Source organism: Sceloporus undulatus, chromosome 1 (genome assembly GCF_019175285.1).
Source record: "Sceloporus undulatus isolate JIND9_A2432 ecotype Alabama chromosome 1, SceUnd_v1.1, whole genome shotgun sequence".
Taxonomy (NCBI): domain Eukaryota; kingdom Metazoa; phylum Chordata; class Lepidosauria; order Squamata; family Phrynosomatidae; genus Sceloporus; species Sceloporus undulatus.
In genome coordinates this window covers 378,530,782-378,550,908 of record NC_056522.1, presented here as the reverse complement: position 1 = coordinate 378,550,908, position 20,127 = coordinate 378,530,782, and the positions used below count along the sequence as shown (strand labels likewise).

Below are 20,127 nucleotides of genomic sequence, written 5' to 3'. Positions count from 1 at the left end.
GTGTCATGCGTTGAGTGCTGGGCTAGGACTCCAGGAGACCAGGGTTCAAATCCTTGCACAGACATGGAAACCCCCAGAAGATCTTGAGCAAGTCGCACCCAACTTCAGAACCAATCTTATTTTTTTTAAAATAAGAACCAATCTTATTTCTTTATTTATTTGTTGCATTTATAACCCATCTTCCTCCCAAAATGGGATCCAAGGCAGCTTACAATAGTTGAAAAAACATTGATTACAAAAATTGAGAGAATTAAATAGTATTATTAAAAACGTGGTTAAAATAATTTAAAAAGATTAAAAATACAGCACATGACATTACATGCACACTACAGATTCATAGTTAAAATTCAAAAGGCCTGTCTTAAGTATGGCCAAGAAAACCCTGTAGTAAGTTCACCTTAGGGTTTCTATAAGTTAGAAACAAGTTGAAGGCACACAGCAACTAAAATGAGCTGCACTTGGATGGTGGGTTGCAAGCTGTGAAGCCCTAGCCTCCACACTGGGACTGCCATGTCTCCAAAGGGAGAGACAAAGGTCTGAATTCTGTGGTTAATCCTGAATCAGTTGATTTATCATTATGTTGATTCATCAGTTAATTGACTGGGTCTTCTCTAGTTGGGACTAACAAACAGAATGCCAGCCAATGTGTGCCCTTGCAAGAAGGATACTCATAGAGTATCTCATGAGTAGCTTGAGGTAGATTGAATGAATGAGCAAAGCTGCATGATGGAAGGGAAAGGAAGAAAATGTAAGGAACTAGCACTGGGTTAATGATTTAGGCTGTTCCTACACTGTAGAAATAATACAGTTTGACACCATTTTAAATGGCATGTCTCCATCCTGTGAAATTGTAGTTTGTTGTGGCATCACGGCTGTCTGAGAGAGAAGGCTCTGTGTCTCACAAAACTACAGATCTCAGAACTCCATTGGTACTTAAAGTGACATCTATGCTTTATTTCTGCAGTATAGATACAGTATAGATTTCTGCAGTATAGATGGCAGAGCAATGAATTAACTCATTTTGATGGTAACCAGTTGCTTTATTCAGTAATGAGTTGGAATAGTGTTATTTTTTCCCTGTAATGGTGAGAGTTGTAATTCTCTACTTTTCATTTTAATAACATTTCTGCCTGTATCTCTTTCATTGATATGTTCTACATTGGTGTAAGGGATGGATTATGTTGAGAGTGTGATCGTCCAAACATCTGGATGGGAAGAAAGTGCTAGAGAAAGTGTGCATTTCCTAATAAGAATAATAATAATAATAATAGCATTTTCCCCCTCAAAATTTCCAAGGTGCGATATCTTGGGGAAACAAGGGAAATATTTCCTGTATTTTTCAATTTTCAACTGTAAATTGTTGGTAATTATTAATTATTAATTATTATTATCCACAGGTTAACTTTTTTTAATTGCAGAAGCAGTAGCAACGACCTGTTGAGAGATGGGACTAATGAATAAAGTAAACGGTTAATTAAAGAAAGCCATTTTCCATGCTCTGGAAGGCCACAAATAGTCTGCTTAGGAAGGCATTGCCTCCCACACAGAAAAGATGGGCTATTTTTATCCTGGGAGAGGTTGCAGGCGGTGGAGAAGATTTAATCTTTCATGTGTCAGAAAAGAAGCATATCAGAAGCTAGGTGAGCCTGCAGTCATTGTGGCACTCCTCTGGTTTGTCTTCCATACAGGTGTACAATTTGTCACAGAACGTACAAGAAGACGACCTCCAACACTTGCAGGTAATGCCCTCTTTTACTCTAGGAGTGGGCACTGGCTCCTGCCTGTGATTCCCCACTAAAATAACACAGAAAGGGGGCTTGGACTTGTCCTTCCAGCCTCTTAGGAATTTGTGCTTGATTTTATTCATTATTTGTTTAAAATATGATCTTTACTGATCTTACTAAAAACATAAAATAACACTTAAACCATACAAAATAAAACCGACACATAATAAGCAAGAAGGCAGAGTACTTTAATGAAAAGCTTTGAAAGAGTTCTAGAGCAAAAGGATATCATTACATGCAGTACCAACTTGCCTTCCAGGAACAAACAGAAAGTGTAAGATGAAGAGTACAGTCATTTCAGCCAAACCAGTAAATCAAATAAAAAATCCTAATGCCCCTGACTGGTGCCCGTTCCTAATCTTACTCACAGCTCAGATGGAATGTGTAGTCCTTGATTTTTCTGGATAGCTGGAGTCTGGACTCCATGGCCCAGCTCCACCAGTTTCCTCATGGTCTGCCTCATGAGGGACAGAGACCAGCAGGCAGGCAGACTGACCGACTGACCAAAGCCTCATGTTGCAGCCACACTTGTTGAAACCTCTCTCTCAGAACCATCTTGAAGGTTCACGCTTCTCCCAACTGCCCATCTCATTGGACAGGTGTCATCCCATCGGCTGTGATGTAAACCCTCATTCAAATATACCTCCCCAACATTAAACCCTTTGTTATCTGGGAAGAAGGCTCTGATAAATGGAGGGAGTCCCATTTATCACAGGTGCGGGACCCTGGAATGAGACCTGTTCTGAGATATTTTCTCTGGGATGATTGTCTCTCCAAGATTACTCTCACTTTGTTTCTCATTCCAGCTCTTCACGGAATATGGGAGACTGGCCATGGAGGAGACCTTCCTGAAGCCCTTTCAAGTAAGAGACACAAAGGCCTGGAAAATGGGGAGGGGGAAAAGTTTATTCAGGTTTTTTTCTGAAGCCATATTATGGGAAATGTTATTTTAGACTGATGAATAAAATGTTATATTTTTGGTTTCTCATGCATTATTTCTAAAATCTATGTTTCTGGTTGACATTTAGGTAAGGCTATGTACAGTACAAGCAACCTAAATGCCCTAAAAGCACCCGATCCTGTCTGATCTTGGAAGCTAAGCAGGGTCAGCTCTGCTTATTATTATTAGTAGTACTTGGAGGGGAGACTTCCAACAAATAGCATGTGCTTTAGACTGTATTTCAGATGAAAGGGCTGGCAAAACCAGCTTTTGAGTATTCGTTGTCTAAGAAAAGTCCTACGAAATTCATGAGGTTGCCATAAGTTGACAGGCAACTTACATACACACACACAATAATTTTGCTATTCCTGGTCTTGGTTTACTTTTCTCAGTTCTTTTTATGGAAGTGAGGGAAGTAGAGAGGTTTTTTTCCCCAGCTTCCATAAAAATGACATACACAGGCGCATGTTGGATTTTTGTGTGTCCATCTCACTATCATGAGAAGACATGACTCATTAGAAAGGGCAATAATGCTTGGGAGGTGGAAGGCAGTAGGAAAAGAGGAAGACCATATGCCAGCTGGAGAGGCTCAGTCAAGGGAGCCACGGTTGCCTTGAGATTGCAAGACTGGAGCAGGGCTGTTGATAAAACATGGTGACTTGGAGGTCTGTCATTCATAGTCACCATAAGTTGAAGTCGAGTTGACATCAATTAACAACAGTGTCACAACTATAAATAGAATTGAAGGCCATTGTGATGCCATTTTAAAAGCATTGTTGTGTGCCTTCAAGTTCTTCTTGACCTATGGGAACCCTAAGGTGAAACTCGCATGGAGTTTTCTTGGCCAGATTTATTACTCTGAGTAGCCTTGTCATTGTCTTCCTGCAAGGCTGAAAGAATGTGACTTGCTCATGGTCACCCAGTGGGTTACTATGGCCAAGGGGAGCTTTGCACCATGGTCTCCCAGAGTCTTAGTCCAACACTCAAACCACTACACCAAACTGGTCCTTTAAAAGCATACTCATTCACAAGCAACAAATATGAATAATACAGTATTAATTAAAGCTCTTTCCTCATATTGTCGGTTCGTAAAGTACTGTAGGAAAAAATTGTTCACTTGTGTAATGTGGAACTCATTACAGCAAGATGTAGTGACAGGCTGTCAGCTTGGATGGTTTTAAAAAGGGACTGGATAGTGAAGGTGCTTGATATTATGGAAATGGACAAATGTAAAAATGAGGAACAAATATGGGATCTGCTAGTAGAATTCTGTTCTAAGAGATGGTAATGAAACATATATAATCAACCTTCCCTCACTTTGTATTAATTTTGTTAAGGTAAACCAGAAGTGATGCAATATAGTAGATATAGTGAGAGTATAGTTCTAATCTTATTATGGGTAGAAACAAAGCTGAAATCTTATTGTGGATATTTTTTTTGAATACTAATACACATTGCCCTATAGAAGATATAAGCATCGAAAGAAAGAGTGAGATGCGGAAGGAATGATAGGAAAGAGATGAGGAATAAATAAATAATAGCTATATGAATAATTTGATTTAATATCTAGCATAAATATGTATATAGGGGAATGGGGGGGGATTAGGGGCAATGTAGGACTTTGCTCGATATGTAAGATCTTTCATGGACACTTGATAGTCCTAAATGTATGTTTTTTAAATTTTCTTCAATAAAATAAAATTAAAAATTAAAAAGGGACTGGATAAATTTTTAGAGGATGCAGCCATCCATAGCTGTTAGTCAGGATGGCTCTCATTTCCAGTCTTAGAATGCATCTACATTGTGGAAACACTGTGGTTTGATGCCACTTTAAGTGCTGTAGCTCCATTCTGTGGAATCCTGGGACATGTAGGTTTACAGGGTCTTTAGCCTTCTCTGCCAAAGAGTGTTGGAGCCTCACAAAACTACAAATCTCAGGATTCTCTAGGATGGCAGTTAAAGTGGTGTCAAGCTGCATTGTTTCTACAGTTCAGATGCAGTCTAGGAGGCAGTGTGCTTCTGTGGATCAGATATATAGGATATATATTTTGGTCAAAGACCGTAAATAAGTAAAGTATATGTAAAAAGTATAGGATATATGCATGTGTTAGGTGTATATGTTGATGTAAGATGACTTAAAACTGTAGTCTTGAAGTTGACATCTGTAAAATACACATTCATACATAGCTAAAGAACTCAGGCTCTTTTTTAAATAGATGATGAATGTTTATCTTTCCCTGTTTGTAGTATAAGTCTTTTAGCAAACAGTAAAAGAACAAAGGAGCCAAACATGCTGCTCCTCAGTTAAATTCTTTGTTGTTGGAATATAATTTTAAATAAACTGTTGTCTTAAATGCCTTTGACTTAACTCATTTTCCCTTTCTTCTCTTTGGTAGTCCCTTATCTTCCTTGTTCGCGACTGGAGTTTTCCCTATGAATTTTCCTACGGGGCTGAAGGGGGTGCCAAGTTTTTGGAAAAGCGTCTCAAGGTTGGTGTTAAGATTTTTATATGTGGATGTGATTTTATGTGCTGTACTCCTGTATTTCCTTTTAGAATATGAGCAAGAAACCAGTGGTTCTAGACTGCAACTCCCATCATCCGTTATCACTGGCTTGGCTGGCTAGGGCTGATGGGAGTTGCAATTTCACTATTATCTGGGGGGGGGGGCACAATTCCTTACTCTTGACTTAAGAGGAGAAACATTCAAAGCTGCTGACAATTTAGCAGCCACTTTAAATGAAAATTTTAACAGGTTTGTTTTATCATCCAAAAAAGGAACTTTTCTGAGATGTGACATGGTTCACATGGCCTTTGGGATGTTATGTTTTAGAAAATATTTTCACTTGATTTTCTACTTGGTTTGCTCAGCTCTCATCCGCACTGCAGAAACGCAGCAGTCTGAGACCACTTTAACTCCCATGACTCAATGCAGTGGAATTCTGGAATCTCTAGTTTTGTGAGACGTTTAGCCTTCTCTGCCAAAGAGCTCAGATGGCACAATAAACTAAAAGTCCTAGGATTCCATAGGATGCAGCCATGGCAGTTAAAGCAGTGTCAAACTGCTTTATTTCTGCAGTGCGGCAGCAGCCTCTGAATCTCCAGTTTTTAAAAAATAAACAACTTCCTCCTCCATTAAATAAGATTTTTCTGCCCTCTCCTCGCCTGCCAGGTCTCAGGAAATCAGCATGAAGAGCTGCAGAACGTCCGCAAACACATCCATTCCTGTTTCACCAACATCTCCTGCTTCCTCTTACCTCACCCGGGCTTAAAAGTTGCCACCAATCCAAACTTTGATGGGAAGCTCAAAGGTACATCCAGGATCCTGGATTTCATTATTCTTTAGTTGCACCTGCAATTCCAGTGTCCTGTTTTTCCACATCTGGGACAAATGTGGATGCTTTACCCTTTTTAACTCCTGGCTGTTATAGCAACAGGGAATTCCTCCTTTATTTTCAGACATACTTGCAAACTTATATGAGTATATCTCTGTTAACAAAGAAGATTTGTAAGTCTTTTTACCTTGGCTATGCCCCCTCTTTTGCTCCCTATCCTCTGTCTAGTTTGAAGCGTTTTTTAGCAGCATCAGCATTGGGAGAATTGTGAAGGAAGACAGAAGAAACACAAGACTTCTAGTGTCAGATTGTAGTAAAGAATGAAATAAAGCTTAAGTTGGGAAGGAATGGGATTCGGTGGGTGGTAGTCCCAAAAACCCAGCCAGTGTGGTATAATGTTTTAAGTGTTGGACTAGGACTCTGGGTGACCAGGGTTGGACTACCTGCTTGGCTGTGGAAACCCACTGGGGACCTTGGGCAGGTGTGGTGACTTGGGCGCCTTTCCCTGGAGCCCTTGGCGCCCTGTGCATGGCCCTTTACTCACAGGGAGTCCCCTCTTGTCACACTTTCCCTTCTGGGGTCTCCTAGGTCTCCATTCTCGCTCCCTGTTGAGCAGAATGAGACCCCTGGAGGTCCTATAGTCTCGCTGCCACCACCCAGTGAATCGTCAATTTTTCAAGCACACACTGGGACTTGCTTGAAAGAGAGATCGAGTTTCCTTTCTTGCTAACCCAGAGCAATCAGTAACCGAGTCTAGGCACGTGTATAGGAGCAGAGAGACAGCAGATGCTTTTTAAGAAAGAAGTTTATTTTAAAAAAAGGATAGAATAGGATAGAAAGAATTTATATCACGCTTGCAAAGCCCCCTTGCCTTGCAGGTCCAAAGAACATAGTTATAGAGTTCATTCCACACAAGCCATTGTTGAAAATAACAAAAGGCCTAAACGCACTAGCTAACACGTTCCTAACTACTCACGGAAGATGGGATTTGTAGTCCTTTTGAGTTCCTGGATGCAGGGAGGGCCCTTTGCCTCTCAACTTGCATTCCCCTGAGTCTGTGTCCCCCAGACTCCAAGAGACATCATCTGGTTCCCCCTCCGGAGAGGATCAAGGGAGAGACAAAGAACCACATGGCTGCACAAGCCTTTTTAAAGATTTTCCATAGAAAGTTCTTGAATCTCGCGGTCCTACTCTCTGATTGGTCAGTTAGACCTTACATCAGCTATGATGCCATAGCTCATTAGCATGTGATGTCATCTCTCATTAGCATGTACCTCCTCCCAGATTAACCCCTTATGGTTCAGAAGAAGTTCCCAGATGACTGGAGGACCAGTCATCACAGCAGGTCACACTCTTTCAGACTCAGGCATAACATACCTACTCCGAAGGAAGTCTTGCTGAGATAACCCTATGGGAGAGTTGTCATAAGTCAGATTCAACAACTATAACACAGTCCAAAAACTTACCTTTCTAAGGGTTGAGGTAAAGGCAGAAGAAGATACCAGCCAGCAAGTTGGACTGTTTGCCTGTCTAGCTAGCTGTCTTGTGCTCTCCAGCCTTACAGATGTTTTGGACTCCAGCTCTCATCAGCTCTGACTGTTGGATATGGCATCTGGAGCAGATGGGTTTCGCTGGATGAAATCTTGTTAGCTCTCTCAGCAATTATGCTGCTGATGGAGGTGACATTGGCCCTGCAACAAGACAAAAATGAAATAAAATACAGGATCAGACAAGATTTGGTGTGTCCAAGGTGGAATAGCCCTAAGAAGTGACATGACAGCCCTGTTTAAGTATTTGAAGGGGTGTCATGTTGAAGATGGTGCAAGCTTGTTTTCTGCTGCTCCAGCAGCAATGGGAGCAACCTACAGGAAAAGAGATTCCACCTCAACATTAGAAGGAACTTCCTGACAGTAAGGGCTGTTTGATAGTGAGACCCATTCCCTCAGAGAGTGGTGGAGTCTCCTTCTTTGGAGGTCTTTAAACAAAAGTTGGATGGCCATCTGTTGTGGGTGCTTTGATTGTGAGTTCCTGCATGGCAGAATGGGGTTGGACTGAAAAGTCCTTGGGGTCTCTTCCAACTCTAGGATTCTATGATTCTACGTCAGTCTGCCAGCCAGGTGCCATTAGATATGGAGGTCCTAATTTGATGGTGAATTCCTGCATAGCAGAATGGGGTTGGATTGGATGGCCCTCTCTTCCAGCTCTATGATTCTTGTTTTCACAAGTTTGCAATGGAACATGGCCAAAGCCTATTCAAGACCCTTGCGTTTGTTCATCCCTTCTTCTTCTCCTCACAGAAATAGATGAAGATTTCATCAAAAACTTGAAGGTGCTGATCCCATGGCTTCTCAGCCCCCAAAGCCTGGATGTCAAGGAGATCAATGGGAACAACATCACCTGCCGAGGCCTTGTAGAATATTTTAAGGTGAGACATGGACTGTGTCAAGGACTGTGAGGGTAAGATACAACCAACGAAGACTAGAATCCTGATGACATCTTAAGCCTGTATACGTTTGTTCCCCTGTGGAAGCAACTGGAGATTTTTCTTCAGTGCAGAAAGTTTGTATTAAGTTTCAGGGTGTGCTTGCAGTGCCATTGCATTGTTCAGTTTGTTGTGCATTTGAAGTTTTCGTTCAGTTTTACAACATTGCTTTCAACACAAGGGGTGCATAGCAGCATTCATGTGTGATACCCCTTGCAGAGATTTAAAGTATGCAATTCCGATGTAGGATCTCAGTCAAAAATCACTGAGATCCTACATCAAGGAGACGGAGGCTAACTTTGCAACCACAGAGTTACCTGACAGTTGTGCATTAGTGCATTGCAACACTGCACAACCAAATGTGCAAAAAGTGTGAAATTCACAGTTGCAATTTATAGGACCATTTCAGGCATCCAGGCTTTCTTCATGTGTCTGTTGATCCTGCTTTATAGATCATGGCTGAGATTCTGCATGGGAGATGTAGCCACGATCACTTAGGTACAATCCGTCTCTTACTCCATGCATCCAAATGCATCTTAAGAGCCGGCAGGTGAAGATATTATTATTTAGACAGGATGCTCAATATATATGTTGCAAGCATCTTCATCATACAACAGAAAAAAATTGAAGATGTTAGTCCTAGGGCCTGCATTTTTCCCCCCTGTTCTCAGTTCAGATGGTATGGAGGGCTATCTCTTGCAGGCTGGCACCTCCTCCTTCTGGCCAGGTGGCTGCTGGGAGATTCTCAAAGTCCAGGAAAATCATCATCATCATCATCATCATCATCATCATCATCATCATCATCTTATTTATTTATAGCCTGCTCAATCATGAGGTATCCGGGTGGGCTACAACAATAAAAATACATGGAATACAATAAAATTTAACATCCATTTGCAACACAAAAAATATACTTCTTTTGCAATTGAATATGTCTCCATGGTTTTTAACACCTTGCCTGATGAAGAAGCCAATGGAGCTTTGAAAGCTTGCAGCATGTATATTGTGCATTTTGGTTGGCCAATACAGGTATCACTGTTTGGTGGGTTTGTACTCTGTGTACAAATTTTTAAATGTCTATTCATTGTGTCCACATCAGTCAGTTTCTTCTTGTCTGTTTCTTCTAGGCCTACATAAAGATTTACCAAGGAGAAGAGCTCCCTCATCCCAAATCAATGTTGCAGGTATTTCACTTGCATTTAGGGGAGGATGTTGAAGAAGGGAGGGTCTCCTTGGAATTACTCTTGGAGTTGTTGCAACTTTTATTTTCTATTCATCTAGTCATCTGGGGCAGCTATAATGGATCCAGTTTCCTTGCGTGTTAGTATTGTTAGTGTTGTTCTTGAATGACCTAACTCAGCATCAGCAACAAGTCCAAAAGAGGACCTAAATACTCTAAAGGCAATAAAATCCCATCTAATCTTGGAAGCTCAGCAGGGTCAGCCCTGGTTAGTACTTGGATGGGAGACCACCAATGAAGACCGGGTGCTGTAGGATGTGTTTCAGAGGAATGAGCTGGCAAAACCACCTCTGAGACATCCTTGTCTAGGAGAACCCTGTGAAATTTGTGGGGTTGCCATAAATTGACAGGCAAGCTGAATAATCTAGCAACATAGAAAGCTTTGTTTCACTGAAGTAGACCCTTGGTCCCTCTAGCTCAGTGATGCCAACTTGGACTAGCTGCCATCGCTCAGAGTTCCCAGGCAAAGTTCTACCCTAGCCTTACCTGGAGATTCTAGGCATTACTTGTAGGTCTTCCATTCAAAAATAACTAGGCTCAACTCTGTTAAGCCTTCATACTCAGACAGGTTCAGGGTTGGCATTCTTTTAAGGGTTATCTGCATAGGCCAAAAGGCCTGTGTTCCCTCCAGTCTTGTGTTGCCCAGTTCAGATGACACAGGCCAAACTCCCGGATGCTGGCAGGGGAACACAGGCTCCTGGCATTCTGGGCTGCATCAATAGAAGTATAGCGTCTAGATCAAGGGAAATAATAGTGCCACTTTATTCTCTCAGGCCTCAGCTGGAATCTTGTGTCCAGTTCTGGGCACCATAATTCAAAAAGGATGATGAGAAGCTGAAGCATGTCCAAAGGAGGGTGACTAAAATGGTGAAGGGTCTGGAAACCATGTCCTATGAGGAGCGACTTAGGGAGCTGACTATGTTTAGAGAAGAGACAGTTAAGAGGTGATATGATAGCCATGTTTAAATATTTGAAGTGGTGTCATATTGGAGATGGAGCAAGCTTGTTTTCAGCAGCTCCAGAGAGTAGGACCCATAGCAGTGGATTCAAACTAGAGGAAAAGAGATTCCACTTCAACACTAGATAGAACTTTCTGACAGTAAGAGCTGTTCGACATTGGAACACACTGCCTTGGAATGTGGTGGAATCTCCTTCTTTGGAGGTTTTTAAACAGGGGCTGAATGGCCATCTGTTGGGGATGCTTGATTGTGAGTTCCTGCATGGCAGGGGGTTGGAATGGATGGCTCTTGCGATCTCTTTCAACTCTAGGATTCTATGAGGCATGGATCCAGTGGATCGGTCCTGGTCCCAGGGTAAAAAGCCTTTACCCCATGTTAGTTTGACCCCTCATTTGCTGCAAAGTGTCCTGGAAACTCTGTGGCAAACCCTGGCTGTTTATATAGTCCCTGTGCTCCTTACCTTGACTTGCTGTCATCACCGCATCTGATGCAAAAACAGGATGCCTAGCTGTGTGAATACAGCCAGATGTCCTGTTTCTACATCAGATGCAGCGCTAGAGGGTCTCAGTACCAGTGACAGCACAGCAAGGTAAGGAGTGTACACTGGTAGTGGGTCCTGGGTCAGCACAGGGGTAGATGTGTAAACATCCACCTGTCCCCATGCTGACCCAGGGATGGATCTGGACCTGTGTGAGCACCAGGGCTACAATAGCATGGACTCAGCCCATGCTTTGCTGCGCATCTGCTCAGCCCCTTAGTGAGCTATACATGTACAAGTTGCACTATGCATATGGCATAACATATTCTCCATAGTGCCATAGATGTATTCTGCTGACAGTGGCGGAAGTAGAGTTGCACATACATATATGGCAATGTTGCACATTGTACAGTAGTTATGCATTGCAGTTGCACATTGTACACTCTGGTTGTGCATTGTGGATATACATTCTTTATTATAGCAATAGCATTTACATTTCTATACTGCTTAATAGTGAATTAAGCACTCGCTAAGTGATTTACTGTCTATAAGCCAATTGTCTCCAACAAGCTGGGTACTCATTTTACTGACCTACCAAAGGGTGAAAGGCTGAGTCAACCTGGAGCCCAGCAGGGATCGGACTCACAACTTTGTGGCTGCAGTACCAGCATTTAACCACTGCACCATCATGGCTCCTTATGCATTGTGTATGGACATTGCTCAGTATGCATTGCACATTAACACTTAGCCATTCACATGTGTTGCACAAGGTTGATATTCTGCATGGTGTGCTGGTGCAACATGATCTCCACATGCTGGCGTTGGTGTTGGATTGCAGCCCAGGTGTGTTTACAGAGGTACAGTGGTGACCTGTTTCCCTACTTACCCCTTGTTGCTTTTTTACCCCTCACAGGCTACAGCAGAAGCAAACAATCTGGCAGCTGTTGCTACGGCTAAAGATACTTACAACAAAAGAATGGAAGAGGTAAGCTTGCATCTCCGAACCTTTCCCAGTTTTGTGTTTTTTAGAACACACAGGTGTGCATACACTTTAAACCATAGATTTCTGTCTTAGCCCAATCCCAGTGCTGAGAAGAACTGAATTGTGCCCTTTCTTGGGTACATTATGCAAATAATTGGAGAGATCCAATTAGTGTCATCCATTTCTCCTCTGCTCTGGGCACTTATAAGAATTGTATTTGTTGATTTATTTTATTTCTAGCTGTCCTCACAGCCCTGGGACATTAAAGCACGTACAGACAAAAAACATATTGTTGTTAACTGCCCTCCAGTCTGTCTTGACTCATGGTGACCCTGTGGATGAGACATCTCTAAGCCCACCCGTTCTCCACTGTTCTGCTTAAGTCCTGTAGATTCAGACCCGTAACCTCCCTAATTGAGTCTAGCTATCTGGTGTGTGGTCTTCTTCTTTCTCTAGTGCTCTCCATCTTTTTCTGGCATTTTTGTCTTTTCTTGTGATTTATGACTTTTCATGATGTGTCCAAAATATGTGCAATCCCAATGCCTTGAGGGAACATCTATGGGTCTAAATTGCTAACAAGGTGCCAATCTATAAGTTTAACTTCTATATATTAGCTTTATAAGCCCTTCTGCTCAGGTACTTTCTGCTAATTTACATAATTTGCATAATTTATTTCTGCCCTGCTCTAGGCAGTTATGGGAAATTTTAGAGTGGAGGAATTAACAGAGAAAGCAAAGGAAACCGATCAGATACTGTATTGGGCATGATGGATAAATGGAACGCCATGCTCAGCAGCACTCTCCCATCTTATTATTTATTATGTCATTATTTACGGTGTTTATACCCTGCCCTTCAGCCCTAGAGGCTCTCAGAGTGGCTTACTGAATGCTACTTACTGGACAAGGCAGGAGTGCGCTTGCCCTCACCTTTGTGCCTTGCTTGAGAATTTCCCAGCGGCCCCTGGCTGTCCCTAGTTGGCAACAGTTGTCAATTCTGGAAGTCGCAGTCCAAAAATAGCTTCCTTGACACTCTGGTCCTGGAGCAGACCCTGATCATCCTGCGTTGTCTCTTCCATTCTCAAACCAACCCTATCTACAGGTGTGTGGGGGTGACAAGCCCTTCCTGGCACCCAGTGACCTCCAGAGCAAACACCTGGAGCTCAAGGAGGAGGCTGTGCGACAGTTTCGGGGCGTGAAGAAGATGGGGGGAGAGGAGTTTAGCCGGCGCTACCTCCAGCAACTGGAGGCGGAAATTGATGAGCTGTACGTCCAATACATCAAGCACAATGACAGCAAGAACATCTTCCATGCTGCCCGCACGCCTGCCACACTCTTCGTGGTGATCTTCATCACCTACGTCATCGCAGGCATCACTGGCTTCATCGGCTTGGACATCATTGCCAGCCTGTGCAACATGATCATGGGCCTCACCCTGATCACGCTCTGCACGTGGGCATACATTAGGTACTCTGGGGAGTACAGAGAGCTAGGTGCCGTCATAGACCAAGTGGCCGCAGCCCTCTGGGACCAGGTAAGGGCCCAGTTGACCTTCCCTTTGCCCTCACGTCCCACCTTGTCTCTGGTACCTCTGTGTGAAGAGGAGGAGGGGTGGGTGGGTTTGGGGTTGAATACAGAATACAGAAAGCCAAGATGTCCCATAAGACAGGCATTATCAGAGCATGACAGGATGGAGAGAGAAAGAAAAAACATGAGATACCCCTTCTTATTTTTTGTTACTGGTAGTTTATAGCCTTAAACTAAAATACAGTTGGTGCTTTACACTTGTGGGTTTGATTTTTGTGGCTTTGATTATTGACGGATTTGATTAATATGTTCTCTCTAAGAATCTCTAGGCTCTGTGGTCATCATCTGCCAGAAGATGTACTGGAGGACCTAGATTCCTAGAGACAGCACTTATCTAGGCATTTGTAGATCCTCCAGCATAATTCTGTGGTCAGCTTCCAGCAGATGTTGGGTGGATGATCTAGAGATTTCTAGAGAGGGATTCTCTCAGATTTTCCCACTTTCATGGAGGTCCTGCACTCCTGAGCAAATGTGGAGGACCTGCTGTATACTGGTGTTCCTCTGGTCCTGTTGCTTTGTCTATATGGATTGATTAGTGTTGACTATTTAGTCTGGCCTGACTAGTGGTGGCTCCCATGTCATTGGGTGGTGAATCTGCTCTGGGTTTTAGCAAAAAAGGAGCTGTCCAGGGTGCCGAACCTCTGGCAGATAGGGTCTAGCACCTTGGAGAATTCCTCCTGAATTTAGATTAAACACCTGGAGAAGAGTTGCTGTCATACTGACATGAGAGCCACAGCAGATGCTGTGGGGTTCAAGCCTTTTGCCTGGACTGCTCCCTGGCCCTGAAAAACATCTTTTAATTTGCCCCCCTGGGTATAAGAAGTTCCTCACCTTCTGCCCAGAAGTTCCAGATCCACTTTCTTTTACACTGTGGGAAGATGACTTTCTCACCAGTTGCAGTGGTGGCTGCAAGCAGAACTGTCCTTGGCAAATCAGGGAGACACCATGGTGGCAGAGGCCTCCTCATGCCACAAAGTAGGCCCAGGTGCTCTAGGGCTTTTTGTTCACTGCCATGGCAGCAGCCTCCTTCTGAGTAGAATGTTGCCACTGCAGCAAAGCCAGGCAGGGTGTGCTCAGCCTTTTCTATCCTTTGCCGCCTCTGTGGCCACCACAGCAAAGCCAGAAAGGGCATGCTTGCTCCTTCTCACCCCACAGCATGAGGAGGGTCTGATCAGGTGTCACCTCTCTTCTGGGGTGTCAATGGGTGCAGGCCACACCATGCCACCGCTTCCCACCCACCAAGCCAGAGAAGGCGGTTGGACAGAGAGGAGGACCTCTCCAGATCTTACAATACTCATGGACTCATATAGGGAGATATGGTCCTTCAAATAGGCTGGCCTTAGAGAGGAGTCTAAGAATCTATTTTAGGAGGCTTTAGATGGGAGAGCTGGAGCCTGGAATCCTCTTGGGCAGTTAGGTCTTTGTAGGTGGGCATACGTCTTCAGGAATTATAACTGGGAATTTCTGTAATGTCCGTATCCAGTAGAGAGTTCCTGTTACATTTTTATTTAACAAAGCCGGTAAAGACTGTTGTGCAACGTGAAGTACATTGCATGGGTTCCCAGATGGATCATGTCACAATGTACATCAGGCACCAGCCAGGCACTCTTGCCAGTGTCCTATTATGCATCTTTGCAATTCACCTGCAGGGTTTCTTAGTGTCTCTGGTATGTCACTAAGTACAGTGGTCCTGATATGTCACTAAGTGCATTCACTGAGGTTAGGGGTGAAGGACTCCCATGAATGTGGGAAAATCACAAATAATAAAAAACAATATTATTTTTACCTAAGAGAACACCTCTCTAGAAACCTCTAGGTTCTCCAGCACAACTGTATGGTCAACTTCCAGCAGAATTGTGCTGGAGGACTTAGATTCCTAGAGAGAACATATTAATCAAAACAGCATATAATCAAAATCCGCAAATGTCAAAGCCGCAAATGTGGCAGGTCAACTGTATATGTAAAGTTACACATCATGGATGGTGATTCTGGATTCCGGTGGGGATCATTATTTGAATTGTCATGCCTCCCCCCCCTCCAAAAAAAGAGAGATGTGTCAACTGGATTGTGTGAAACCACAAGCCTACCTCCTCATGTTAGTCCTGGTGTGTCCCAGCAACCCCTGTACTTTGGGGAGCAGAGAGTGATGATGGAAGATGGCTTGGGTTCAGACAGATTAGGGGACAGGCTTGGTCACTATGTATCCTAAATCGATGGGGCTGCACTTTGTCCATCATTGGATGAGATGGACTGTTTCCTGATCCATCAGAAGGTAGCATAGTTCAGGTGCTGAGGGGAGGGACAGATTTGGCTGAGAGGTAGGCTCTTCAAATTTAATGGAAGCGTAATCGACGCAATATGTTCTTTCTCTCACATTTCCCCTCGACAACTGCCTTTTCTGCAGGGAAACACAAATGAGGTAAGCCCATTTGTTGTTATGTGGCAGCCATGCTTCTCACACCAGTATCCATGTCTGTCCATGTGCGTGAACCCATGCTTCTGAAATAGCTTCCCTTCCATCAGCTTCTGCCACATTTCTCAGTGTTTCTGTGCTCAGGGTGGGAGGAAGCTGAGCTGTGTGCCCACTTGCTTTGCTTCACAACTTCCAGGGTAATAGAACTGGTTTGTAGACGGGTGTCAGAGGGAAGATATACTCACAGTCCTGGGTTGGACTTTCATAGGACCTAAATATGCCAAATACACCATTAGATCCCATCTGATTTTGGGAGTAAATCAGTCAGACTTGGTTAGTACATGGATGGGAGACCACCAATGAATCCCAGGTGCTATAGGCTACATTTCAGAGGAAGGAACTGGCAAATGGTGCCTCTGAGGATTCCTTGACAAAGAAAACCCTGTGAAATCCATGGAGTGTCCCTAAGTCAACAATCAACTTTAATTCAGGGACAAAGCTATGTTAGTCTGTAATATCAGTATGCAAAGGGATCTTGTAGAACTTTGGGACTTTTGCTGAGTGAAATAAGTTGTAGTATAAGCTTTGGTAGACCTGGTCTCCTTCCTTAGATGCATGGAGTGAGCTGGTGTCCAGGAAGGACCTTAATCATCATACTGTGTGAATAGCTATAGATGACTTGCAGGCACATACATGCATAAAGATGTTCATGTGAGGAATTTTTAGTGCAATGTCCATTGCTACAAGACATTAGTGCACTTGTTAGTATGTTTGTTGGTGCTCTGATGTGTCATAGTGGAGATATTTGAGACAGCAAGGGGAAAAAGAACTTACAAAATCATCAGAGTCGTATGCAGATAAGGGACAGAGGGACAATTCTTCTGCCTAGTTGAGTATTTGGTTGGACAGATGTGTATTGTTGTTCAGTGAATCCAGGGTATTCCTGTTGTGTAACTAATGGAGGTGGGTGGTTCTTTAGATCTGGACCGCCACTCCATTTTGGTAGTCTGTAGTTTGCATGGTACCAGGGGCAGAAAATTTGCCTCTGAACCTGCCGTAGTTCCCAACCCGTTTTAAAGCTTGCATTCAAAAGCCATTAAGGTATGTAATTTGAAATTAGCCAAAAGAAAGTTGACAGCACGAGGTTTCCTAGACTTAAATCTACTTCCTCAGATGCATTTAAGGACTATAAATTTTTTGTATTAAAGTAGATGTGGTCCACAGCCTAAGCCACACACTGGGGGCTTTTCTGTTCTTTGGAGAAACAAAGCAATGTATAGAGAGACCCAAATGCCCTTCAGCAGGAAGAGTCCAGCCAGCTCTGAGTGCAGCTTCTTGAAACACTTTCCATCCCCTCCCTCTAAACCATGTGTTTCCATTTGCAGGCTTTGTACAAACTTTACAGCGCAGCTGCCACCCACAGACATTTGTACCATCACGCTTTCCCCACAGCACAGAAGACGGAGCCCACCGAAGGCACGGAAAAAAAGACCCTGTGAATCCACGGCAAGCGTTCCATGGAGATGCATGAGACACACATCATTAAACATGTTAATCGTTTTTGCATCCATGTGCCAGCCTCTGACACTCCTCAAAATGGAAGGCAAACGATAACCCATTCATGTGTACCAATGGCTTAAGTGTGGCTGCTTTAATTTGGATAATTCCTTGCTTGAGGGGTGGGCGGGCGGATGATTCAGCATGGCTGTCCTTTCTCTTAAGAAGACTGTGACTTTTAATTTTGCTGCACACCAAGGACTCTTTGGTTCTCCAGAAATTCCCTCATTGCAGGACTTGGAAAGGCTCAGTGCCAGAGAAGAGGGCTACATCCAGCTCTGGGTAGGGCTGCCCTCTTCTAACCACAGGGGCTCAATTGCCTCAAAGCTGAGAGCTGCCCATGGCTTCTGCTCCCCACGGCCTTCTCTGGAACCAAGTTCCACTCTCCTGCACACAACCACAGGTTTTTCTCAGCCGAAAACACAACCCTTAGCCGAGAGGGACCACGTCTTGTAACTTTGCGCACAATGTTTTTTTTAAAAAATTCTCACACATCTTTCTTTCCTTCATCCAGGCTGTGAATGACACTTATTCACTGTTAAAAAGAAAAAAGATTGCCTTCGCAGAAGCTGCAAAGAATGTTTCTTTTGCTATGGTATATTGAAAGAGATGGAAAAGTTCCTTTTTTGTACATGTATTTGAAAGTTTCACTGTATATATTTTTGTTCAGTGCATAAGAGTGTGCCTAGTTTTTATTATTTTATTGTCAATTAAAAGTTTGGTTCCTACGAGAATAGCCTCATTTGTCCCTTTATTCATTGCCAACCCTTTCTGTGAAACACTTTGGCTTAAGTCCAATTACTAGTTTCAACTAGAAAGGACCCACTGGTGAGAATTCACTAAGTACTGCTACACATACCTCTGGAAATATTCTGCTGGTAGCGGTGGATGTGGTGTTGCACAGGCAGCATGTTCCATATGTGCCTTGCCTTTGCCAGTTGTGCAACCTAGCCTTTGTGCTGTGGTTGTATATTGAGATTGTGTAGCCTATGCTTTGCGTGATGGTGGTTGTGCTTCCTATCCTTTGCATTGTGGTTATACATCCTATCCTTAGCGTGGTGGTTGTATATCCTATCCTTTGTGTGGTGGTTGCACGTCCTATCCTTTAAGAGGTGGTTGTGCATCCTAGCCTTTGAGAAGTGGTTGTGCATCCTGTCCTTTCTGTGGTGGTTGTGCATCCTATCCTTTGCTTAGTGGTTGTGCGTCCTCTCCTGTGCATTGTAGATGTACATTGTGTATTGCACAACAGCACCCAGTTATTGACTGGTGTTGGGCACTGAGATGTTGTGCAATGTTGTGATTCTGCACTGGGGTTGTGTAGTGCTGCCATGGCATAGATTTGCTTACAAGTGTTTACGCTACACCAAGGGGAAGTTGGATTGAGACTTAGTATTCTCTGTGTCTACTTTAGTTGGGACTGGCAGCAAGTGGAGAATGGTGCTGCAAGCACAGGAACCCAATCCTCCTCCTTGGCTGCTGTTGCACAGCAAGGGAGGAAGTGGGAACAGAGGGACATCCAGTTTGCTCCATACCACTCTGGTGGCACATACTGCCAGCACACTTGTGCCATCTAGGTTTTTGATTCCTGTCCATAACATGCCAAATGCTGTGGGCAGGATCCTGTCACCCTTTGCTTCTGCCACCACGCAGCACTGGTCTGCAGAGTATCTGGTCTTCCCACTCTCTGTCAAGAACCTTCTCTGGGGAAAACATCGACACACAGGAATTGGTGCTTTTGAAAGTTAACATTCAGTGGCTTCAGTTCAACATCCTATCAAAGTAAATAGCCACATACAGACCTATAGTTATTGTTGTGTGCCCTCAGGTCATTTCTGACTTATTGTGATACTATCATGGAGGTTTCTTGGTAAGTTCAGAGGAGGGTTTGCCATTGCCATCCTCTGATGCTGAGAGTGTGACTTGCCTAAGGTCACCCAGTGGGTTTATGTGGCAGAGCCAGGATTTGAACCCTGGTCTCAAACTAAAACAGAGTCATAGTCCAGCTCTCAAACCAATACAGCACATTGGCTCTCCAGACCTACATTGAGTCATATATTCTTCCCCCCCGCTCCGACTTACTGTAAAGCCACTGAAACCACCCCCATAGCATACATACATACATTCTTTATTACTGTCAAAGACCAGCATCAATATAAAATATAACATAAAAAATAAAATGATACACATAAAAAGATTGCTTGAGATAAAAATCTGCCAACTAGAAATGTAAATAATTCATTTCCGTTACATTTAAGATAGCCATTCTGCCTTTTGCATCTGGCTCCGGAGAAGAGTCTGGGTGCATCCCCATAGCCAGATGCAAAATGATCACAGGAGCATTGAGAAGCTTGGAAGACCCTGGCAGATCTCAGGGCT

The 20,127-nt window shown here is 43.5% G+C and overlaps 1 protein-coding gene across 2 annotated transcripts in view; it reads left to right on the top strand.

Annotated features, from left to right (window-relative positions):
- The window catches only part of ATL1 (atlastin GTPase 1), a 41,878-nt gene extending 23,396 nt beyond the window's left edge, over positions 1-18,482 (top strand). The window contains exons 5-14 of one of the 2 annotated variants that reach the window (XM_042445304.1): positions 1,689-1,739; positions 2,591-2,647; positions 5,121-5,213; positions 5,895-6,033; positions 8,355-8,482; positions 9,667-9,723; positions 12,130-12,201; positions 13,297-13,728; positions 16,186-16,200; positions 17,580-18,482. In XM_042445304.1, coding sequence (XP_042301238.1) covers positions 1,689-1,739; positions 2,591-2,647; positions 5,121-5,213; positions 5,895-6,033; positions 8,355-8,482; positions 9,667-9,723; positions 12,130-12,201; positions 13,297-13,728; positions 16,186-16,200; positions 17,580-17,693 — 1,158 coding nt within the window. In that variant the 3' untranslated portion in view covers positions 17,694-18,482. The remainder of the gene's footprint in view (positions 1-1,688; positions 1,740-2,590; positions 2,648-5,120; positions 5,214-5,894; positions 6,034-8,354; positions 8,483-9,666; positions 9,724-12,129; positions 12,202-13,296; positions 13,729-16,185; positions 16,201-17,579) is intronic. The other variant, XM_042445305.1, reaches the window with a different exon arrangement.
- The last annotated feature ends 1,645 nt before the right edge of the window (positions 18,483-20,127 follow it).